Source organism: Martes martes (genome assembly GCF_963455335.1).
Source record: "Martes martes genome assembly, chromosome: 6".
Taxonomy (NCBI): Eukaryota; Metazoa; Chordata; class Mammalia; order Carnivora; family Mustelidae; genus Martes; species Martes martes.
Genome location: NC_137893.1, coordinates 114,992,020 through 115,017,285, shown reverse-complemented (window position 1 = coordinate 115,017,285; position 25,266 = coordinate 114,992,020). Strand labels below are relative to the sequence as shown.

Here is a 25,266-nt window from a genome sequence, read left to right as displayed (position 1 = left end):
TCTCCCTCTCCCTCTGTTTCTCCTCCCTGTGCTCATGCTCCCCCCGCTCAAGTAAATAAATAAGAAATTTTTAAAAATTTCAAGGTAGAAACCATGTTTGTCTTCAGATTGGTAACTTCAACATTTTGTACAGAGTGGACACGTGATAAATTTCATTTTTCTGACTCAAGTTCTTCATGCACGTGCCTCACCCCACCAGAAGGCTCCCTGCCAAGATTTGACTTGTACACTGGAAACCCAAGAGCCTAGGAATAGTCACTGGGACCTTGGTGAGAGGACACAAGGAACCTGAGGGGCCAGGATACAGACACCTTAAGTCAGAAATAAATAAACCAAAAAGCAAATGCTGTTTTCAAGGGAGAAAAAGGAAGGGTACATTTCTGAATCCCAAGGTCCCACCAAGGGAAGCCTGTATCTTTACAATTTTACCACCAGCTTAGCCTCAGAGATGATATGGTTCATGCTTCAGGACGGAGGGATGAAAAAAGTGACAGGAGTAACCTTGGGGCTTATGCCCAGCCACAGGTGCCAGCCCGTGAAAAGTAAAAGTGAAACCAGTCCCAGCAAGTCATTTTCTCAAACTAGAATCTTCAAGAGAATTACATTAATCTCTGGATGTCTGAGGACCGCAGCCTGCAGTGAAAGACTGAGGGTCTGGAACCACAAAACAGAGGAGGATTTAACATCTTTTGGGGGTAGTTCTCACCATGTTTCTGGCTGACCCCCCCCCCCAATGCTGTATCCCAGGTAATCCAGCTTCAGAGGCTGCCGCCTGAGAGCAGCGCATGCCCAGTCGGAGAAGGGTCTAAGGTTTCACACTTGGAGGAAGCCCCTTGTGGACCCTTCTACTCTCTTTCAAGCATGAGGACTGGCCAGTTCTGGGGTTTTCACTGCCTGGGAAATGCCAGCCCAGGAGCTACTGAGAGAGCTCTGGGCTTCAGCATGAAAGCCAGGGCGAGGTCTGATAAAAATATGGATTTGGATTGGAATCTTCTTCTTGGAGAGAGGAGGTGGAGAAAGGCTTTGGAGGTGGGAAGGGGTCCCTGCTCTGGGGCGGTTCTGAGGCTGCTGGGGGAAATATGGCAAATGGAGAAGGACTTCTAAGAAGTGGGGGCCCCTCTGTGGTGGCATTTGCCAGTGGTTCGGGTCTGGTTTGCGCAAGAACTTCCAGGGACATCACAACTGGTTGATGGTAGGGGCGAGGAGGAGGTAAGGAGGAGCAGTATATAACACCGGGCGGGAGAAGAGGGTAGAGGGGGCGTCGGAAGAGAGACAGGCCGGAGGTGAGTGAGAAGGGAGGGCGGGTGAAGGATGGATGGTGAGGTTTGGGAATGCGTTGGAAAGTGAGATTCCAGCCAGGAAAAAGTTCTGATAACATGAGTACAGAAACAGAGGTGGTGGAGGAGGGATTGGGGGGAGGGGGCGGCGAAGGCTCCGCGTGAGCGCGGCAGGGTTCCTCCTCCAGGTTCTTACCTGCATTACAGGTGGAGGTGAGAGAGCCCCCCGGCGTCAGTCGTGAGCGCTCCCCTGGCCGCGGCTGCTCGGCGCGCTCAGCCCCTCCTTTTCTTGCCCCTTAACTGGGCCCCCAAAACTGGAAGGTCGCGTAGGAGGAAATCTCTTTCGAGAAGTGCCTCGGGTTCCCCGGGCCAGGAAGGTCTCAGAGCGCTCCGGTAATCGCTATCCTTCCGGGAAACGAAAACGAAAGAGCGGGATCCGGCTTCCACTGCCGCCCCGGCGGGCTCCGGGGAGGGCCCTGCGGGAGCGCAGCGGCGGGGACTCTCGCCTCGCCAGCCAGGAGACGTCGGTCCCGCTCGCAGCCTCCCGCTAGAGGACGGCCCCTCCGGCAGCCTGGCCCTGGCTCCCAGGCGCACGGAGGTGAGATTCTGCACAATCTGGGGAGCCGAGGGAACCCCTGGTCCTTGGGTCAGGACAGCAACAGACCAACTTCATGTCATTCCTGTGTGTCGCCGCATTTGGATTGGAGGGGACCTCTTAGGCTGTCCGCCTGGACCAGGTGCCTCTTCCCTTCCTGGCCCTGACCCCAGCCCGGCCTGCCGTTGCGCCCTATGGACGCCCTACCATCCCAGCAGCGCCCCACTGTCAGAGAGGCTGTGCTACTCCTCCTGACTCCCGACCCTAGTACCCTGTGGATCCTGGCTAGAACCTTTCCCCAGGCCTCTGGCCGCTCCAGACAAGCCACCACACCAGCACAAAAGAAGGAAACCTGAACCTTCTGTGGAAACTGCGAAGCAATAGATGCTGTTACAAAGAGGGCTTAGCACTGATGTATCACGGGCTCCTGAAAACTAGTTAAGAACAGGGCCAGAAACCCAATAGGAAATGAGCAAAGGATATGAATAGGCAGTCCACATAAAACAAAATGTTGAATGGCCTGGGAACATAGAAGACGCTCCTTATATAAGATGTGCAAATTAAAGTTTTTGAGATATCTTTTTTTTTTTTTTTGCCCGTTATTTTGGCAGAAATTCATATGTTTACTAACTTAATCTGCTGGAGAGGCTGAGGAGAACAGAGGACACTGGATAACCCCATGGAAGGCAGTAAGGCGAGATCTGGCAAAAGTTATAAATGCACATCCCTTCACCCAGCAATCCCACTACCAGAAATGTATTCAATAAATCGACCTGCACATATCCAAAACGTACGTGTTATTTATTCCAGCATGGCTTATGATAATGACTAATTAGAAGCGATCCGGGCATCCATTAAAAGGGGCTGATGAAATAGATTACGGTAGATCCATTTAACAGAACTGCATGATGATGGCAAGCTCTCCCAGGGGCAGTATAGCATAGCAGTTAAGAACCTAGACTCTGGGGCCTCAGGGGGGCTCAGTTAAGTGTTCGACTCTTCCTTTCTGCTCAGGTTGTGATCTCATGGTGGTGAGATCCACTACTTTGGGCTCCATGCTCAGCTCAGAGTCGTCTGGAGATTCTCCTCCCTCTCTTGCTGTGTCTCCCCCCCAAATAAATAAATAAATCTTTTTAAGAATGGGGACAAAAAGAACGTAGACTCGAGGACAGCCTGGCTGTCTTGGAATTCCAGCTACGTCACTTCCTGGTTATGTGCCCTTAGATAAATGAGCTAACCTCTCTATAGCCTCTCTCCACTAACTGTCTCTGTTTCCTTAATAGTAAAACAGAGTGGGGTACCTGGGTGGCTCAAGCAGTTAAGCGGCTGCCTTTGGCTGAGGTCATGATCCCAGGATCCTGGGATCAAGTCCTGCATTGGGCTCCCTGCTCAGTGGGGAGTCTGCTTCTCTTTCTCTCTCTGCCTGCTGCTCCCCCTGCTTCTGCTCTCTCTCTCTCTTCCTGTGTGTCAAATCAATAAATGAAATCTTAAAAAAAAAACTCCAGTAAAACAGAGCTAACAATAATACCTGTCTCATAAGGTTGCGATGAGGAGTAAATGAGTTAACATTTGTAAGACAACTAGAATAGTGCCTGATCACCATGCAAAGCAAAAAAATCGAGGTACAGACAGAAAATGTGTACTACATGCTACCTTTTGTGTGTAAATATATATATATATGTTTTATATACACACACACACACACACATATATATATATAAAAAGAAGCTCTGAAGGGATATGTAGCGAGCTTCTAGACATAACGGGGATTAAGGATAGAAAATAAGAGCAGGAGTTTTCATTGGAAACTCTTTAACATTGTTTTGATTAATCCCTATCAAAAGAGTAAAATTAAGTAAGAAAGATGTTTTAGCATTCATTCCATGCCAGTAAGCCAAAACGTAAATAATGATGGAACTGTATAGGCATTGCCTGAGACAAACTGAAAAAATGAGGCCATTTCCGTTTGGAAGGACAGAGGTGATGCTCATATGATCAAAGTCTACAAACTTTTGAACCCATATGAGCAGGAATAAGTGGAATCCCTCCTTCACAAAGAACTATGACAGGTGTTGGGGCACCTGGGTGGCACATCTGGTTAGGCGACTGGCTCTTGATTTTGGCTCAGGTCATGATCTCAGGGTCATGATATTGAACCCCGCATCCACTCTGCACTCAGCAAAGAGTCTGCTTGTCAGTCTTCTGTCCCCCTCTGCTCCCTGTGCCCCTCCCCCTGCTCTCTCTCTCTCTTTCTCTCTCTCAAATAAATAAATAAATGAAACTAAAAAAAAAAAAAAAAAAGAAATACACACTGGTGTTTCATGCTCAAAAATAACAATATTTGTTTCATTTTTAAAATTATTAATTTTTAAATAACATTCTTCCTACAAAGAACTCAAAATCTATATATAAAACTTCTAGTTTATAACTTTCTTAATACATTCTTAATAACTTTCTTAATACTTGTAATACTTCAAAAAGGGGGAGGGTTGATGAGGTAGACAGAGAGGTAAAAGAACAGGGTCCTGCAGATCTGGACACAGGCCCCAAGGGTGGGGCCAGCAGGTGGCAGGAGGGCCCGGTACCCTCGGAAGGGCCAGGAGGAAGCACCCATTTCTGTGTCCTCTGCTTTGAGGATGAGATTCAGTTTCACTCACAGAAGAAAATGCTTAAGATTTCCTTACAAGGAGCCCTGGGGCCATCCACGGCACTGGTGTTTTCTAAGTGGCATGGCCTCCTTGGGCTTTCCCGGGAGGCATCACTAACATCTCATAGCGTGTCTCTGCACAGACGGCCAGTGAGTCCGCCGTTCTCCAACAAACCGGGCGTGAACCAACTGTGACGGATAAAAAGAGAGGGAGAGGAAGGGTCATCTTCCTTCTGTTCCAAGAGGATTCTCGGTTTCTCAGAGGAAAGCAGAAGTTGGCAGGTACATTCCTTTTACATCAAGTGGTTGTTCCAGAGAAAGCGCAGCAACTCATGGAATCCTCTGAAGAAAAGCAACACAAAGTGAGCCAGTGCCTCCCTGACTTCCTGTTGAAGATCCTGTTTGAGAAAAGAGCACGAGAGGTTTTAAAAAACAGCAGTAGAATAACCCAAAGATAGAAATTCAATATTAAGGTTAATTCAGTGGGGGACATCTGGGTGGCTCAGTCAGTTAAGTGTCTGCCTTCTGCTCAGGTAGTGATCCCAGGCTTGGGGGGATTGAGCCCAGCTTTGGGGGGGGGGGTCTGTGCTTAGCGGGGAACCTGCTTCTCCCTCTGCCCCTCCCCCTGCTTGTGTGTGCGAGCGCGTGCACGCGCGCACACACACACTCTCTCTCTCTCTCTCTGACAAAAAAAAAATCTTAAAAAAAAAAAGATTAATTCAATGAATGCCACAAACAAGTTCCTTGGACTGCTTTATGAATTATATGAGCAGGACAATATCTTGGTCTGTTTTGTAAGGTCCGCACCTTCTGGACGCCTTGGGAAGTTTTCCTCTGGATGTCTTTTCCCCCCTTAATAGCCATCAGCGAATTGGGACATTCTTTTCAGGGCTGAAAACCTCTTCCTCTGGCTTTGCAGAGCCCTTCCTTAGTCCTCTCAAAGAAGCAAGATGTTTGCTTTGGGGTTGGAGGAAAGGATAGGATTTAGGTGAGTTGGCAAGGCAGGGGGGCATGAGCGAAGTTAGAGGTGACAAAGAGCACAGGAGGGGTGCGGAGCAGCACGGAAACACCACTGTTGATTTGTGAACATCAAGAGAAGAAGGCTGAGGGTCCAGTCCAAATGGGTCTCTGTCCCTGCACCTCCTCCTGCGGTTTTTTCTCAACCCAGCAGCTTTGGGGTGGGGTGGGGGCTCTGCTTGGAGCTCTCCAATGGGTCTGCCTCAGTCCTCAGGGCCCCGCCTAACCTGCCCCCACCAACTGCTCTGACTGTATTTTTTACCACTTTGCCCTTACTCAGCCTCAGCCACATTACCTCCTTGCGCTTCTTCAAACATGCCATTGGCTCGTGCCTCAGAGTCTTTGCTTTCCTCCTGCCTGCAGGTATCCACGCTCCCTCCCGTACTTCCATCAAGGTTTTGCTCCGAAGTCACCCTCTCAGGAAGACCTTCCCTCCTCTACTTCAAAGTCTAAATCCCCCCATATTCCTCACTCCTTCCCTTACTTTATTTTTCTCCACAATATTTACCTCTGTCTGATAAGCTATATAGTTTATTTGTCTGCTTATAGTTTGTCTCCCTTTTAGAATATCAACTGCATGAGATCAGGGAGTTTTGTCTCTTCTATTTATTTATTTTTATTTATTTATTTATTATTATTTAGTATATTATTTATTTATTTTTATATTTATTTATTTAATTTTTAAAAGATTTTATTTATTTGGGAGAAGGAGCACACACACGGGGAGAGGGGCAGAGGGAAGAGGGAGAAGCCGACTTCCCACTGAGCACAGAACCCAATGTGGGGCTCGATCCCTGGCCCCTGGGATCATGACTTGAGCGGAAGGCAGATGCTTAACCCAATGAGCCACCCAGACACCCCAGTTTTGTCTCTTTTAATCTCTGTCATATCTCCAGAACTTAAACAGATCCTGACACAGAGCAGATGCTCAATAAACATTAGTGGAATGAATGAATAGATGAGTGGTAAACCAGTAGTAGCAAGCTAAAAAATTTAGACTTTGTCCTGTCTGATGGGGTCTGTAATCAAAGGAGTGAGACTGATACAAAGCTAAGGTCAAGCAAAGCTTTATTTCGTGCCAGCACCGAGAATCAAACCGGCGGGCTGGGGCTGTCTCTTACGGAGAGAGAGACGACCCCCAGCCTCACAGACTAGCTTTTATAGAGCAAAGGCCATGTGGTTTAGCCTGGCCAATGAGATTGTCTCCACCTGGCCTGACTCGTCCTTGCATTCTGGGCTCTGTTATCAGGGATTGGTTAACCATATTTTACTGGTTTCCCAGACTTGCTTTTAAGTAAGTTCCTTGGAGGTGGAGGGCAGGGTCAGTTTAAGTTTTACTGCATAAACAACAAAATGGCTGTTTAACTGGGATGGAGTTGCTCTGGCCAAGTAGGCCCCTACACTGTCAACAACTGGGAATCTTTAAAGGACTGTTTCCCTTTAAAGTTGATATCAGTTAGGAAAATTGAATGAAGTTCCTTCCAGGAAGGTAGATGAGGAAATGTATAGAGCACCAAGTCAGATGCTCATATATGTAAATTCTAGATATGCCACTTAATTGCCCAGTAACCTTCAGTTACCTAATCTCTCTGAACCTCAACTCCTCCTCCTGAAATACTAATCCACTAATGCATACAGTTATTGGGAGAATCGAATGAAACACATCAGAGTCTTTCAAAGAGTACCTGGAAGAAATTGTTTATTAATGTTAGCTTCCCTCCCCTCTTTCTAACAAACTGAGAAATTCCCTATGTGTTATTGTACCAGTCAGGGTCCCAGAGGAAACAGATGGCACACTTCAGATTAGGTCAATTTAGGGAGAGTTAAATAAGGAGACTGTCTACAAAGGTGGGGGATACATGGCATTGTGCATTTCCCCAGGCTGGTAATGTCTGAGCTTTTGCCACTCCTAGGCCAGTAAGGATGGGATTGGGGGGGGGGGGCACAGTTTCTAGAAACTGGAAGGACTGAGTCCTATGGAGAAAAAAATCCCAAAGACATATGTCAGATCCTAAAAGTGACAGGAAGACTATTTTAAAACATATTTTAGTGGCACCTGGGTGGCCCAGTCGGTTAAGCATCCAACTCTTGGTTTCCACTCAGGTTATGACCTCAGGGTTGCAGAACCACGTCCCACATTAGGCTCTGCACTCAGGGTAGAGTCTGTTTGGGACTCTCTCTCCCTCTCTCCCTGCCCCTCCCCTGCCAAGTAAATAAATAAATATTTAAAAAAAATAATAAACATAAAACATACCTTATATCTAGGAAAATTTCATCCCCAGACTGGGGGGGGGGGGGAACATCCTTGAATCAAAATCCCTCAAAAATCCTAAATAGCAAAATAGAAGTTGCTATTTTGAGACTCAAGGCCAATTTGAAAACAAAGAACACTTACTTAAGTGAAAAGGACAAGAAAGTAAGCTATGTGGCAGCCCAAGGACAATCCATTCAGCGGACAAAAGTATAGCTTGGTGAGCTCCTTGCTAGGGAGTTCCAAGAGTAAGAATAAAAGTTTCTTTAAATACACCAAATCCACATGGATTTGGGCAGAAAGCTCGTGAGAATTGGCCAGGATTGGGCGCCAATTCCGGCTGCGGCCGGCGTGTGCTGAGAGTGCTTTCTGGCAAGGTGTGTGTTTTGCGGCTGTGTGAGACTGTGAGACTGGGCGCTGGACCCGCCTGGCGCCCCCCCCCCCCCCCCCCCCGCCCCAGAGGTGAGCTTCCAGGTAGCAGACTTAAATCAGGGTGTGAGTCTGAGCCTCAGGCTCCGGCTTTTTTTGGCAGGAGGGGGTGCCCAAGGTGGGGGTGACCTGAGGTGAACGTGCAGGTTTCTCCCGCTCTGAGTGTTTCCTGAAGCTCCCAGTGACATGGTTTCTTCCTGGGTGGCAGGCGGAGTCCTATGGTATGGCTCAGGGGTGCCCAGTCCAGAGGGCTTGAGGGCCAGGCCTCTGGGGAGGGAAGCCTGAGAACCCAACCCAGGGGTTAGCATACGACCGTCTGGCGGGAGAGTCATGGGTTAAGGAAGAGGGCGGCCTGGAAGATGACGGCCGGGCGGCCATTTTTATTGTTCCTCCTGCATGCCCGGGGCCACCGACCTAACAGCGCAGAAGGTGTGGATGGCCTGAGAGGTGCACGCAGGTTTCTCCCGCTCTGAGTGTTTCCCACAGCTCCCAGTGACAGTTTCCTCCTGGGTGGCAGGTGGAGTCCTGGGGTGCAGATCAGGGGTCCCTTATCTGGAGGGTTTGGGTTTGGGTTGGCCAGGCCTGGGGACAGAAGCCTGGGGACAGAAGATTGAGAACCCAACCAAAGGTTTGGGTTTGGGCCTAGGGGCATTGCAGGCCCCACCTGCTGGTGTTGGAACGTGCTCCCTGGGGGCAGAGTAGAGCAGAGGGTGGCGGGATTGGCCACTGGGGGCCATCCTGGCCCTGGCTGCAACCAGTGTTTAGAGTGCTTTGTCTCAGGCTTCAGGCAACAGCACTCAGGACCCCAGGCCGGGCCCAGGTGGCTCTCCCATAGGCCACCACCGCCGGAAGCGAGTTCGGCAGGAGTTCCCAGCTAATTCTCACCAGCTTTCTGCCCAAATTTGCATCAAGTTGGGCAGAAAGCTCATGAGAATTGGCCTGCACTTGGCTGCAACTCAGACCACGCTCTGGCATCCCGCTGTCAGTGCTTTCTTGCTAGGTGCATGTTGGGTTCCTGAGGGAGTGCTAGCTGGGCCCATGCGGCTCCCTGAGGGCCCCAGCGGAGGAGAGCTGGGGTGGGGCGGGACAGATTTGAGCGAGGAGGTGAGACTGAGCGTCAGGTTTAGTTTTTGGCCAGTAGGGGGCGCCGAAGATGGGGGGTGGCCTGAGCAGGCATGCAGGTTTTTCCAGGTCTGAGGGTTCTGCACAGCTCCAAAGGGCGAAGTTTCCATGTGGGTGGCAGGCGGACTCCTTGGGTGTGGATTCAGGGTCCCCAGTCTGGAGGGCTTGGGTGACAGGTCCCTGGGGATGGAAACCTGAAAACCTAACCTAGGGTTTGGGTTAGGGCCTAGGGGCATGGAAGGCTCGACATGCCAGCACCGAGACCAGGGGGCTGAGTAGAGGAAGGGTTTGGCCACCCGTGCACCTGGCATTTAGAGCGCTTTCTCACAGGGAAATGGCCATGACCATTCAGGACCTCGGGTCAGGCCCAGGCATCTCCCCTGAAGATCCGTGCAGCTGGGTGTTTCTGGCCAATTCTCATGAGCTTTCTCCCCAAATCAACATTGATTTGGGCAGAACGCTCGTGAGAATTGGCCATCTTTCTGCGGCCATTCTGGCCACATTCGTGCCCACTGTTGAGAGCACTTTCTGGTTAGGTGTGTGTCGCAACCATCCAGGAACTTGGGCTGGGGACACGTGGCTCCTGGGAGGGCCCCATCCTAGGGGAGCTTTCTGGGGGCAGAGTTGAGGGAGGGGCTGAGGCTGAGCGTCAGGCTTTCTCACAGGGTTCAGGCCGAAACCACTCGGGACCACCTGTCAGGCCCAGGAGGCTTCCCTGAAGGCCCACGCAGCTGGAAGCAAGTTGGCCGTGGGTTTCTGGTCAAACCTCATGAGCATTCTGCCCAAATCAGTATTTGGGTAGAAAGCTCATCAGAATTGGCAAGCATTGCACGGTGGTTCAGGCCATGCCCGTGCCTGCTGTTTAGAGTGCTTTCTCGCTACATGTGTGTTGTGACCATCTGGGAACTCAGGCCAGACCCACTCGACTCCCCTGAGGGCCACAGCTGAGGGGAGCTTTCCAGGGCCACAGTTGAGGGAGGGGCTTAGGCTGAGCCTCAGGCTCCATGTTGGTGGCCCGGTGGGGCGCTGAAGGTGGGGGTGGCCTCTGGGGGTCATGCTGGTTTCTCCTGCTCTGAGGGTTTTGTGCAGCTCGAAATAGCACGGTATCCTCCTGGGTGGCAGGTGGAGTTCTAGGTTGTGGCTCAGAGGTCCCCAATCTGGAGGGCTTGGGGGCCAGGCCTCCTGGGACAGAAGCCTGAAAACCCAACTTAGAACTAGGGGCATGGCAGGCCCAATATGCTGGTGCTGAGGCGGGATCCCTGGGGGGCAGAGTTGAGGACAGGCATCATGGGGCACGACAGGCTCCAGGTTGGTGACCATGGGTGCTGCCTAAATTTGGGGTGGCCTCAGGGAGGCATGCAGGTTTCTCCTGGTCGGAGAGTTCTGTGCAGCTCCAAATGGCAGTTTCCATCTGGGTGGCAGGCAGACTCTTGGGGTGTGGGTCCAGGGTCCCCAATCTGGAGAGCTTGGGGGACAGGCTTCTGGGGGTGGAAGTCTGAATACCCAACCTATGTTCTGGTTAGGTCCTAGGGGCATGTGAGGCCCCATCTGCAGGCACTGAGACGGGCACACCAGGGGGCTGAGTAGACGGAGTGTTTGGCCACATGCACGCATGGCTTTTAGAGCACCTTCTTGCAGGGTTTGTGCTGTGACCACTCAAGACCACAAGCCAGGCCTGGAGGCTCCTCTGAAGTCCCCGACAGCTGGAAACAAGTTTGCTGGTGTTTTTTGGCCGATTCTCACAAGGTTTCTGCCCAAATCCTTGTCAATTTGGGCAGAAAACTCTTTAGAATCAGCCAGCATTGGGCAGCAATTTGGGCTGCACACCCACCCTGTCCTGGGAGCGCTTTCTCGCTAGGTGCATGTTGGGGTAGTATGGGACTGCATGTCTGGCCCACACAGCTCCCCTGAGTACCCCCGCGGTGGTGAGCTCCCGGGGGGGCAGAGTTGAGGGAAGGGGTGAGGCTGAGAGTCAGGGTAGCTCTTTGTGGCCAGGGAGCCACTGATGGTGGCAGTGGCCTCAAGGGGGCATTCATGTTTCTCCAGCTCTGAGGGTTTTGTGCAGCTCCCAATGGCATGGATTCCTCCTCACTGGCAGGTGGAGTCCCAGTGTTGGATCAGGGTTCCCCGGTCTGGTGGGTTAGGGGAGCCAGGCCACTGGAGATGGAAGCCTGACAACCCAAACTAGTGTTAGGGTTCATGTCTAGGAGCATGGCAGGCCCGATCTACCAGCGCTGAGGCAGGATCATCAGGGGTCTAAGTGGAGGGAGTGTTCAGATGGGGTGTCAGGCTTTGGGTTTGTCACTAGGGGGACCCTCGAAGTTGGGGGTGGACTCGGGTGGATGCAGGTTTCTCCTTCTCTGATGGTTCTGCCCATCTCCATGGACCATGGTTTCCTCGTGGGTGGCAGGCAGACTCCTGGGGGTGTGACTCAGGGGTCCACAATGTGGATTGCTTGGGGGCCAGGCCTCTTGGGTGAAAGCATGCGAACCCAACCCAGGGTTAGGATTAAGGCCTAGGGTCATGGCAGGCCCCAACTGCCAGCTATTAGGCAGACTCCCCAGAGGGCAGAGTGGAGGACACGCTTGGCCTCCATTCAGAGGCCATCTGCACCTCGATTGCACCTGGTGTTTAGAGGGCTTTCTCGCAAGCTTTGGCCTGCGACCACACGGGACCCCGCGAAGGGCCGATGAGGTCCCCCCTGAAAGACCCCACTGCCGTAGGCTAGTTTGCCTGGGTACCCAACCAATTCTCATGAGCTTTCTGACCAATGTGGCATTCATTTGGGCAGAAAACTAGTGAGAATTGACTGTCATTGTGAGGCTATACCAGCCACGTGCCCACCCACTGTTGGGAGTGCTTTCTTGCTAGGTACATCTTGGGGACATGTAGGACCATGTCCTGTCCAGGTGGCTTCCTGTCAGCCACCAGGAAGGTGAGCTCCCTGGAGGCAGAGTAAAGGGCGGGGGAGAGGCTGAGCCTCGGGATCTGGGTTTGTAGCGCAGGGTGGCGCAGAAGGTGGGGATGGCCTGATGGGGGCATGCAGGTTTCTCCCAGTCTGGGGGTTTTAGCACAGGTCCCAATGGCACAGTCTCTTCCTGAATGGCAGGCAGAGTCCTGGAATATGGCTCAGGGTTCCCCGATCTGGAGGGATTGGGGGGTCAAGCATATGGGGACAGAAGACTGGCAACCCAAAGTAGAGTCAGGGTTCAGGGCTCAGTGCATGGCAGGTTCTATGTGCCAGGGCTGAGGCAGGGTTGCTGGGGGGCTGATTGGAGAGTGTGGTTCAAATGAGGTGTCAAATACGGGATTATGGCCCAGGGGGCCACTAAGTATGGGGGTGGCCTCTGGGGTACATGTAGGTTTCTCCCACTCTGATGGTTCTCTGCTGGTCCAAAGGACATGGATTTCTCCTGGGTGGCAGGCAAACTCCTGGGGTGTGGCTTAGGGGTCCCCTATCAAGAGGACTTGGGGGCCGGGCCTCTGGGGACAGAAGCCTGAGAACCAAACCCAGGCATAGGGTTAGGGCCTAGGGGCATGGTAGGCCCATTGCCCATGCTGAAGTGGGCTGACTAGAAGAAAATTTTGTCAGCATTTGGAAGCGATCCTGGAGGATTACTGGTCCCCCAGCACACCCCCAGTCCTCCTGAGTGTCCCCTGTAGTGGCACTTGTCACACAAAGCTGTCATTTGTTGTCTCTCAGTCTACCCTTTCTGCTTGGAGTAGATCTCTCTCACAGATGCCTGGCTGGATGACAGGTGGATGAATGGTTTTGGGATCTTTGGTCCTGGAACAGCAGGTGTCCCTCAAAACCCTGATGGGCAGGGGGAGTCTCTGTCCCTCTCTGTGCCCAAGCCTTGGTGGAAACTCGTGTCTAGGACAAGGGACTTGGGAGTCCTCCCAGATGAAGTTTGTTCTAAGAAGATGGCTTCCTTCTGAGATCACTATGCAACCACAGTGTGTGGCCATTCCTGTGGGACAGAAAGTGCGCTACTGTATTGTATTTTCCTTACACACTGTGGCTACCAAAGAGGAAACACACGCTCATCCTCACAAGTTCACACTTACACCTCTGTTTCTGAGCATCACAACCATGGAAACAACAGTGAATTCCCATTGGGTGGGAGACCTGTAGCCGTCACATTCAAGGTGTCAAGAGAGGAGGATGGAGATGGAGTTCTGGCTAAAAGGATGGAAGTCCTTGCCTCTGGGGGTGAAGAAATTAGATTTGACCCAGAGGGTGCTACATTCTACTCAAAGAAGGGACATGATGCTAGGATCTTTGAGACCAGGGATCAGCATAGATTTTTCTAGAAAGTCTTCTGTAAAGATTTTCTGTTAGGTGTTGCAGTCCATGTGGTGTCTCCAGTGATGACTGCACTCTTGCACTGTGGCTTGAAACAGCCACAGACCATCCATAGCTAATGTTCCAGACCACTTGATTGAGAGAATATGGGAGGAGCTCCATTTGGCCCATGGTGGTAGTTTCCCACACCCCAGATCTGCAACAGGATGGATGATGGGGGAGAGGGCTCTTCTTTTCCAGTGACAGAGTAGAAAGACACTGGGGTCCATCCTGCCTGACCCCGGCCCCTGCACTTGAAAGGAAAAAAAGATGATAGTGAGATTGGCCAAAATGAAGGCCTCAGGAATTCCCTCCCACCCCCATTTCTCTGTCGGTCTCGAGCTTCCCACAACACATTTGTCTGTGGTTGAATTCCATGTAGGTATTGTTTCACTGAGTCTGTCCCCTGTCTAAGATAGACTGGCAGGTCTATCTTGCAGGTTGTATACCACAGAGATGCTTATCTTATTCAGGCCAAGACCACGAGCACATTTGGGGTTCTCCTGAGTTAGCAGAGGATCTAGCATGTGTGGGCTTCAGGACGAGTCTGATTCATCCCTCAGCAATGGTATGGAGCACCTGGCTTCCTGGGCCCTCTGTGACACTGGCACCAGCCTGGCCTAGGCCATTGTGCAGTCGCGATGGATAAGCCACTGGCCTGGGTGGTCCACCCCATGATTATTAGGTCTATAGGCTGAGACTTAAAGTTCCTCCATCCTTATCAGCTGGGACTGGGTCACATGCCCATTTATGAGCTAATTCCTGGAGCCAGGAAGTGGAGACATAGAGATTGGCACAGGTTGTTAGGATCTCTGTTGTAATGACTTTTCTAATGGCCATGGAGGCAAGATCTTCTGTGATGCATCTGTTAATAAAATGAATATTAATTTATGATAGTAAGTGGCTGAAGGTGCTGTCTTAGCACCTAGCACCTCAGTCCCAGCACCTCGGTACTGCTGTACTACTCTGCAGAGACAATGGCTGAGAATGAACAAGATGGATGGAAACTCAACTGGAGTCCACAAGGGAAGGGTGTGTGTGTGTGTGTGTGTGTGTGTATGTGTGTGTGTAGAGGGTTGGGGACAATAGCTCTGGCCAAGCTGTAGCTCAAGCTTATCTAGGTTCAAGAAGGTGTGAGGAATCTTGGTGTTTCAGCATCCATTATTTTGTAGATGGAGAATATGCCTTTGCATGGAGTATGGCAAGACTCGTTCCAAGCATTCTCTAGTTTGTATGGAAGTCAGGGAGAGCAGCACCCTCCATCTGCTAAGATAGGCATGAGAGGCTGAGTGCTCTCAAGAAGGTGTCTGGCTTTCACAGGGTTCACTGTGAGCCTACACATAGGACTGATGAGGACATGGTTTTGTTCTGAGGATGGAATCTTGGAAGAATGCAGTGCCCTGTGTGATCCCGGGCAGGGGACAGACCTGGAGTCCACTGTAGAGTTACTTCATGGGAGTGGTGGTGATCTGTAGCGTCCACTTCATGAGATGTCTATCCTTTATTGAGTTCTGGATGTGGTTTCTGTGACTGTGTCCTGATGGCTGGGATTTCCAAGGGGTGGGATTTTTTGGCTTCACTGTAAGAGTTGGTCCACCGGAAGTGGGCAAGTCCTGTTCTGCTGCTGAGAAGTGTGTCTCTAGTGGTTGGAGTGTGTATTACAAGCCTAGAGGCCAATGGTGAGGTGGTTACAGTGGTCAGCAGGCTATTGTGATTGATGATTTATATGGGTGAATTCCATAGGATGAGACACTAGATCTTATGGTTAGGGATCCTCATTAAGTGCCCATCAAGGGTCCTGTTTCTGAGTTTCATATTCGATACCTTTTTATTGCTTCTGATAGTCCTCCTTGTACTTGGTATTCCAATGAGCAGTGCATTACAACATTGCCTGCATTTTACTCGTGTGTTGATGAGGATTCGAGAAAGGAAAATGTTGTCGATGCTTCCACAAATTGTACACTGGAACAGCCAACTAATAAAATTTTATTTTTGACACAAAGTAGGATGTATCCTGCTGTGATTCTTAGTTTAAAACAGGGGAGGGGGCCTTTTTTAAGTACTGGTAATGAGTACCATAGGCCTTCCCAGGGAAGATTATCAGATTCTATTTGAGACTTAGTCTTTGTGGAAGAATCAGGAGTCGACCAATTATTTGTCACCTGTATCATTTTCCATGAACAGTTCCACAATATTTGGGTTCACACCTCTACCATTGTGAAATCATCCCAACTTTGGCAGCTGCTCACCCTTCTCTGCCAAGGGTGTGTTTGAGCCAAGACAAAAGCAAATTCTTGGTGACTGGGAGACCCTGGGATCAGAATGCTGTTGGTAGGTAGTTACTGAGATCTTAAATTCTAAATGAGCTCCTGACACCCAGATGAAATGCATTTCAGATTTAGAAAGTTCAGATAGGAATTTTGTGTCCATGATGACAACTGAAGAAAATGTGTCATCTCTAAACCTAACCCAACCCCTAACTTTAATGGGGAAACATAACCTGACTTTAAAGCCCAAACTGGAACCCTGAATCCCAAACCTGAAATTGAACCCGAAGTCTAAACTCTGAGCCTGAGCCCTGGACCCAAAGCCTGAACCATGAACCCAAACCCTAAACAGAACTCTGAGCCATTAATCCTGAACCCAAATCCCAGCATGAACCCAAACCCCAAATTTGACCTTGGACTTTATCCCAGAAGCCCTGAGTCCTAAACCCTAAATCATAAACCTAAAGCCCTAAACTCTAACTGTTCCCTTGTCCCTCATTCTAAATCCTCACCCTGACGCTATCCCCAAAGCCTGATCTAGAACTCTGGCTGAAACCTGAACTTGAACCCAGTTGAAACGCTTCACCATGCTTTGTTTATGCACTCACCACTGATGGATATTTGCAGTTTCTACTTTTTGATTCTTGTGAACACTGTTTGCACTGCGGGCTAGGGCTAGGGTCTTGGATTGGGGTCAGGGCCAGGATTGAGAGCAAATTCAGATCAGAGTGTGGGTCTGCGTCAGGGCCAGGGTCATGTTCATTGCCGCCGTTTGGGTCAGGGACTGTTGTCATTCCATATTGTTTCCAATCCATTGTTTCTTAGCTATTTTTGGAGAAGTTGGGGAATGTTGGATTCCATGCAGCTTGAATTTCCAGAATGAAATGGCTCCAGCTGGACCCCCGGGAGGGAGCAGGTGCTTCCATTGAAGGGTGAGCTCCCCTAGTCCTGCAGTGCCCTCCACCGCCTGCAGAGGGTGCAGGATGCCAGCTCCCACCCTGAGCCAGGCTTGTGCCTCCACAGCTGGGACAGGAGTCAGGCCTACTTGGGAGCTGTTCTGGAGGCTTCTGGAGGACGTGTGGCCACTCCCACGCTGACAGGACAAGCTGGGGAGGATGTAGTTCCACATCCACACTGACAGGACCCACTGTGGAGGACGTGGGGCTGTGTCCACACTGACAGCAGTCTTGCCCCCTCAGGACCCACTGCTGGAGGAGGTGAGGAGAAGCCGCCTGAGCAGGGACTGGCCAGGGGGTGCGTGGTCTCAGTACCCCATGGAAGAAGGGCATGCTGTGTAGACACTGGGGCTTCCGTGGCTTTGTGTGTGGTGAGGTGGCCTCCTGCAGTGCTGTTTGTGGGGCTGTGGGGTCCCCTCTTTCTGGGCTCGGATGTGCACCCTGGGTCTTGCATCTGTGTTTGTGTGCATGTGGATTCGGTTCCTGGGGCTCCTGAGACACTCTGCAGTCAGGGAGCGGCCTCCAGCCTCAGAGCTCCTGCTCCCCCTGCCTCGGCCCTGCAGGGTCCTTCCCATGTCCACACCCATGTCAGGGTTCGTCCAGAGTCTGGAAGTTCGGGAGCAACAACGCAGACTGTGTAGACAGCTTTGGGGAGAGGAGGTATTTTCCCAGTGTCGGTTCTTCCTTGAGCACAGAGTATCTTCCTGTCTCTGCGTGTCTCCCTCCCTGTCTGTCATCAGTGTCCCACAGCTGTCAGAGGACAGGTCTGTCAGGTTCAGGGGACTTCTAGGTATCTTGTTCCTTTGGATGCAGTAGTAAATGAGATTGTTCTCCGTAGTCTCTTTCTGATGGTTGCTTCAGAGCACATAGAAATGCAATTGATTTGTGTATATTGATTTTGTTCCTTGCAAGTTTCTTGAATTTATTAGTTCTGTTTGCCTTAAACTCAAACTGCCAGTTATTTGTCCAGCAGAATGGGTTTATTTGGGAATAGCAGAGAATGGCAATCTGGGATGACCAAGCTATGGGCACATCACAGGCAAGTGCAAGAAACAAAGGAGAGGAACATTATTTCTTGGAGGAGGAAGAAGTTGGGAGGGTTGCTTGGAAGGAAAGTCCCCTGGGGAAAGGCAGGGGTTCAGGGAGATGGAGGATTCTCACCAGCCGAGTTGTGGGGATGGTGGATTTCTTGTAGGAGATGAACCCTCCAGCTGCCCCTGTGGGGCCTGGAACGGATGAGTCTCTCCCATGGGGGATTGTAATGTGGGATCAGTAATGGGCACTGAGCATCAGGTACTCCCTTCCAGCCTCCCCTGCTGGTATCCCCAGTCCACTTTACAGAGGCTTCCCTTCATGCTTTGTCACAGTTCTAACCAGGTTGTGGTGGAGTGTTGTGGAGAATTGGATTTCTGAATCCTACTGCTTCTACTTCACCCAAGACATGGGGGCATCTGATTTAATCCTCCCAAGAGTATCTTGGTAACAGGTGGCCTCCTCCAACGGTGAGTGGCCTCTCCACAGTGGGTGAATGGGATTTGGGAGGGCTTGGCCTCCATCCCGAAGTCTGATGTCCTCTCTGCTTCTGCGATGTGGTGCTAACGTGGATGTTTCGAAGAGTCATTTACTCTGCGGTGATTTCAAATCTGCAGTAACTTGTCACAGCAGCACAAATATGCTTTATCTCCACACTCAGACTCCCCAGTTGTCATTTCTTTACCACATTTGCCACTTCACACAGGCTACTTCGGTGCATTTTACCCCAAACAGGGACAGTGTCCCGTGGAACCACCACGTAACACCAAGTAAGGAAATCGTGATGGTTCCCACATTTGAACCCAGACCACAGGCCCACTTCAGCTGTCACCACCTGCCCGATGGTCTGAAATGTCTTCTCCATTCGGATCCAGTTTTATTCTTCTGGAATTTCTTCCAGGACTTTCTCTTATTTGGGCAAACTTGATGGACTTAAGGAGCACAGAAGTTTCCCATCTGAGTGGTATTTCTGTATGGCTTATGTCACTGGGGTTGTTTTCTGTGGACACAACATCCATCCACATTGTGACATGTATCAGTCATTCATTCACTTTTTCACAGTGACTGAACATAAGAACATTGACCCCTTAAAGCATTTCAGGTACATAATTCTCTGGCCTTAGCTGAGATCCCATGGTTGTACATCATTCTCCAGAATTTTCTTGTTCTCCCCGAGGGAGCCTGTATGCATAAAACACCAACTTGCCATTGTCCTTTTCCCTCGGCCCCCTGCAGCCACACCCAGCTTTGTGTCCCAGACACCTCATCCAAGTGGGATCACACAGTATCTGTCCTTCTGTGACTGGCTGATTTCACTCAATGTAATGACTTCCATGTTCAACCCATGCTGTAGCCTGTGTCAGAACTCCCTTTGTTTTAAGGCTGAATCATGTTCCATGGTGTATAAACTGCATTTTGTTTATCCATTCATCTGTCAGTGGACACTTGGGTGTCTCCACCTTTTGGCTGTTGTGAGAAATGCTGCTCTGAATATGGGGCCTTCTACTTTCAACTTTTGGGGGCATATAGGCTGCAGTGGAATTCTGTGTTTAATAGTTTAAGGAACCACCATATTTTTTCCCCACAGATGAACTATTTCACTTCATTCCTTCATAGGGCAGAACAAGATAGCCATTTATGGATCTACCTCATTTTGTTTATCCTTTTCCCCATGGATGGACATTTGCATATGTCATTTACAAAAGGACATCCATTTCCCTGTGGATGGATATTTCTGGTTTTTGCCTGTTGTGAACACAGCTGCTATGAATATTCCTGTACATTTTTTTAAAAGATTTTATTTATTTATTTGTCAGAGAGAGAGTACACACAAGCAGGCAGAGAGGCAGGCAGAGGCGGCAAGAGAAGCAGGCTCCCTGCTGAGCAAGGAGCCCGATGTGGGACTCGATCCCAGGACCCCGGGATCACGACCTGAGCTGAAGGCAGCGGCTTAACCAACTGAGCCACCCAGGTGTCCCTCCTGTACATTTTTGTTTGTTTGAGCCAGTGTTTTCAAATTTGGGGGTATATATCTAGGAACACAATTATTGAACCCAATGGTAATTCTGCTTGGATCTATTTGAGTAAATGCCAAATTATTTTATATGTAGACTGCACCATTTTTCACAAGTGAGGTTTAAGGGTTTCAGTCTCTCAACATCCTTTTGTTATTTTTCATTTTCTTGATCATAGTGATTCTGCCTGTGTAAAAGGACATCTAACTGGTTTAAATCTTCATTTTCATAAAGACTAATGATGTTTAACATTTATTCATGTGCTTTTCACCATTTGTATGATTTCTCTGGAGAAGGGTCTATCCAAGTCCTTTGTCCATTTTAAAAATGGGGTTGTCTTTTTGTTGAGTTGTAAAAGCTCTTTACATATTCTGGGCAACAGACACTTATTAGATAAATAATGTACAAATATTTCCTTCCATTCTGGGGGCTGTCTTTACACTTTCTGGATAGTATCTTCTGATGTACAAATATTTTTAAATTTTTTACATTTCTTTTTTTAAGAGTGAGTGAGAGAGAGTATGCAAGTGGATAGGGGCAGAGGGAGAAGGAAAGACAATCTTAAGCAGGCCCCACACTCAATGTGGAGCCTGACGTGGGGCTCAGTCACATGACCTTGAGATCATGATGTGAACCAAAATTAGGAGTCAGACAGCTAACCAACTGAGCCACCTAGGAACCCAGGACAGATTTTTAATTTTGAGGATATTATTTTATCTATTTTTCTTTCCCTTCTGATGCTTTTGTGTCAGATCTAAAAGCATTGCTAAGTCCAAGGTTATGAAGATTTATCCCCATTTGTTTCTTCTAGGGTTTATAATTTTACCTCTTACATTTAAGCCTTTAACTTATTTTGAGTTAATGCGTATATGTGGTGTGAGGTAAGGGTCCATTTCCATTCCTCTGTACATGGATAGTCAATTGTCTAGCACCCTTTTTTTGAAAAGACCATTCTCTTTCCCCAGTGTAATGTTGTCCACTCTTGTTAAATTTCAGTGGACCATAGATAAAGGGGTTTATTTCTGGGCTCTCAGTTAAATCTGAGCCCATACTGATCCGTATGCATCCTTTTAAAAAAATGTCATTTTATTTATTTAAATTTTTTTTTGTAAATTTAAAACCAATTAATTGACATATAATATATTATTTGTTTCAGGTTGTATGCCTACCTTTACAACAGTATCACAATGTTTTATTTACTGTTGCTTAGTATTAAGATTTGAACTTTGGAAGTATGACCTTTCACCTTTGATTTTCTTTTTCAAGGTGGTTTTGGCTAACTTATGGCCCCTTAAAATTCCATATAACTGTTATGATTAGCTTGTGCATTTCTTCCCAAAGGCCTTTGTGAAATTTCTTGGGAGCGTATTGAATTTCCACATTGCTTTGTTACTGTTGCCATCTTATCGATAGTATGTCTTTTTATCACCATTGGGTGTCCTCAGATTTACTTAGGTTTCCCTTACTTTCAGCAATGTTTTGTAATTTTTGGTGTACTAGACGTATACCTTGATTTCATCTATTCCTAAGTATTTTGTCCGTGTTGATATTCCCTAAGATGGAATTGTTTTCTTAAATTCCTTTTTGGATGATTCATTGTTAGTATATACAGGTAACAGAGATTTTTGTGTATTGATATTTTGTCCTGTAACTTTGCAGAATTAGGGTACTGGCTGTGATCATTTTTTGTTGATTCTTTAGGGAGCTCTCTATATTCAGGTCTCTGAATAGACCTAGTTCTACTGTTTCCTTTCACGTGTGGGTTCCTTATTTCTTGCCTTATTGTACTGGGTAGAACTTTCAGTGCAATACTGAGCAAGGAGTGAAAGCCAGCACAGTGGACTTGTTTGTGATTTCAGAGTAGAGCTGTCAGTCCTCAAAATTGAGCACAGTGTTTGATTAGGGTTAGGGTAGGGTTAGGGTTAGGGTTTAGGTTTAAGGTCTCTCTGTCCTCCGCTGTACAGAGCCCATTCTTCTCTGGTAACCAGCAGAGTGATCTTTTCAGAACATAACCATTGAGCCTCTCTGTGATCTGCTCTCCAGCTGCCTGTCCTCTCCAGCCTTTCCTCTTCCACCATAATCCCCACCCCTGTGGGGCTCCCAGGTGTGTGGTTGTCCCACATGTGCCTTGGGCCTGACTCCAGGCCTTTACATTCTCTCTGCCCTCTGCCAGGAGCACTCTTCTCTCCCCCTGCTTCATGTCTGGCTTGTTCCCCTTTTGGCTGGACCTGGACTTGCCCCCCAGTGAGCTGACTTGTGTCTGTTGGCTGTGTGTGGCCTTGTCCCCTATTTAAATGTAGTGCCCACTTTCCCTGTGTGAGCAATTTACTAAGCTGCCAGGTATGGGGCAGGCATGGGGAAGTAGCCTTAGTGCCTGTGTGAAAAAAATCAGTCTCAGGCCACCTGGGTGGCTTAGTCATTAAGCATCTGCCTTTGGGTCCGCTCATGATCCCGGGGTCCTGGGATCAAACCCTGCCATGTTGGGCTCCCTCCTCAGTGGGGAGCATGATTCTCCCTCTCCCACTCCCCCAGCCTGGGTTCCCTCTCTAGCTGTCTCTCTCTCTCTGTCAAACAAATAAATAAAACCTTAACAAAAATCTGTCTCAAAGGGGTTCACTACTCTTGCTGACAATGGGGGAGCTGCTGTCCCCACAAGTAGTCCCCTCAGAGAGACAAGAATTCCAACTTCTTGGAGCCCGGAGATGTAGACCTGGACCTGGAAGCTTCCATTCTTGGAATCATGGCTGGGGCCTTAGCAAGCCCCGTCTTCTTCCAACCTTCCTCTTTCTCCTTCTCTGCCCGTGGGTTGGAACTGATTCCTGATCTGGGGGAGTTCAAGGGTGACCGCTCCCAGGAATAGCAGTGGTTGACTGATGGACCTTGTCAGCAAGAGGCCCAGTAGCCTTCAAGGGAGGACAGATCTGTGGGGGCCAGCAACAGCCCCCTCAAAGCAAAGTGGGGCAGGAGACCAGCCCTGCTGATTTTATCCAGTCTGTAGGCCATAGAAAGGAGGGCTGTGCCCAAAGGTGCTCCACTCCTGGCATATGGGGACAGGACTGGCAGGGGGTCGGCCAGGGAAGGGCACCTGCAGGGTTTGCCTGGGAGCTCGGCACAGGGGGGAGCATTCCTGGCTCCAGCATGCTGGCTGTGGGGTTGGTTTCCCGTTTCTGAAGCCTCAGACTCCCCTTTGTATGATGGGGTGCTGATGGCCCCCATCTCTGGGAGCAGAAGGTAGGGAGGCCCCATAAGCAGACTTGCTCAGGACAGGCTGGGAGAGTGGCTGTAGCTTAAAGCAGCCTAGGGCCTGCCCCCGTGAAGAAGGTGCACACATCCATGGCTCCCAGCTCTGGGGTCCTGCTGCCAGCCTCTGACATTGACCCTCCTCCCACCTTGTCCCTCATCCCTGTACATAGGTGGTCTACTTAGAGCTGTCCCTGCAGAGGGCAGAGAAGTCCATCATGGTGGGACATAGTTTCATCTACTAGGTCATCACCGACCAGTGGGCTGCCAAGCCCTTGTGCCCCCATGGGAGGGCTGGAGGGTGGTGGTCCTCGAGGTCTCCAGCACCCCATACTGGCAGGATGTGTCCATGTAGCACATGGCAATGGTCAGCCACTTCTGTGAGCCGCACTTCTTCCGTGAGTTGGACGACCTGGTGTATGTGTGGATGTGGACATGAAGTTCTGCGACCATGTGGGCCTGGAGATCCTGCCCCTCCTTTGGCACCTTTCACCCCATTTTCTTCTGGGTGTCCCATGAAGACTTCAGCTACCAGCACCAGCCATGGTTCCAGGCCCACATCCCCAGGGACCAGGGCAACGTTTATTACATGGGGGTCTTTTTGGGGGGGTTGGTGGTGGAGGTTCACTGACTGACCTTGGCCTGTCACCTGGTGATGGGGGTTGACCTGGTCAATGGGATCAAGGTTGTGTGGTGTGACAAGAGCCACTTGAACAGTTACCTGCTGGACCACAAGCCCACTGAGGTGCTATCCCTGTGGGACCTGTGGGACTCCTGGTGGCTGGGCTGTCCTCTGGAGGACCTGTGGGACCTATGTTGGCTGGGCTGCCCTCCCCACCCTTCATGAAGAAGCTGACATTCAGGCCATGCCCAAGAATCACCAGGACATCTAGGACTCATGAGGGCCTGTCCCCATGTCCATCAGGGGGTGCTGTCCTGAGCAGAACTGTGAGAGCAGGTTCCTACTTCTGTCCCCTCGAGGGAGACCATGGAGCCCAGCCCTGCCCACACAGGCATTTCTAGGGCCCCAGCTGCACCCACACACAGGAGGCCTGCCTGGGGACACAAGGTCCTGTCTTTGTGGTCGCTGCAGTTTGATAACTTCTGGGTCATTTTCAGCTGTGAATGGCTCCAGTTTTACGTCGGATGATTTCTGTGTCCATGCTGAGCAACCATCTTTGAAAAGGACAATCAAGGGAAAAGATTTTCTTCCTGGTTCTGGACAGAAACTGATGGGTCGGGGTTGGAGTGATCCTACAGCAGCTGTGGAGCCAGGATGGCCTCTGGTCGAGTCTTCCCTCCCAGTCCCTGCACCTTGCCGCGGCCATGGGGCTTCAGGGCAGGGGTGCACCAAGCCTCCTCTCAGACCTTCAGTCCCCTGACCGCCAGGGGCCTTGGCTGTGGCCACTAGCTCACCCTCCAAGAGCATGGAGCCCTCTGAGTTATGTGCGGTTTCCACCTTGGTTTTATTTTTTATTTTTAAATTTAACTTAATTTTTAAAATTTAAATTCATTAGCCAACATATAGTACATTGGTGGATTTTAATGTAGTGTTCAGTGATTCATTAGTTGCCTGAAACACCCAGTGCTCATCACAACATGTGCCCTTCGCATTGCTACCTGTCACCCAGCTACCCCATCCCCCCACCCCCTCCCTCTGTCAGTGGGGCCAAGTCCCCTGGCTGGGGCTCAGGTAGCTTCCTACATGTTCCACCTGCCTCTCCCTGGCTTCCTTAGCCATGCACAGCCCTATGCTGCTTCCCAGCAGAGGGCTGTTTTAACCAAGGTCAGGAAGACAGGATGGATTTTCCTGACTCCACCTGCCACCACCCCTACCCCTGCCCAGGGCTGCAAGAGAGGAAAGTTTTCTTCAACTCCTCTTAAGGTCCCTGGCTGGGTCTGGAAATTGACAAAGACAGATGAACAGGAGAAAAGCTGGCCAAGTGTATTGATTTTTTTGCTGGGAACCTCACAAGAGGAGACCAGCATGGAGACCAGCAGAGGCAATGGAAGCCTATAGTTCTTCTATGTTTTAGGCAAAGAAGCAATAAATGTTTGAAGAATTGAGAGAAA

At 49.8% G+C, this 25,266-nt stretch overlaps 1 protein-coding gene across 1 annotated transcript in view; it reads right to left on the bottom strand.

Annotated features, from left to right (window-relative positions):
- ETV7 (ETS variant transcription factor 7) overlaps positions 1-23,646 on the bottom strand; it is a gene marked incomplete at its 5' end in the record, with an annotated part of 46,219 nt that extends 22,573 nt beyond the window's left edge. The window contains 2 exons of the mRNA XM_080805930.1: positions 1,385-1,473; positions 23,451-23,646. Of these exons, the coding sequence (XP_080662056.1) occupies positions 1,385-1,473; positions 23,451-23,646 (285 nt within the window). The remainder of the gene's footprint in view (positions 1-1,384; positions 1,474-23,450) is intronic.
- Positions 23,647-25,266: the final 1,620 nt, after the last annotated feature.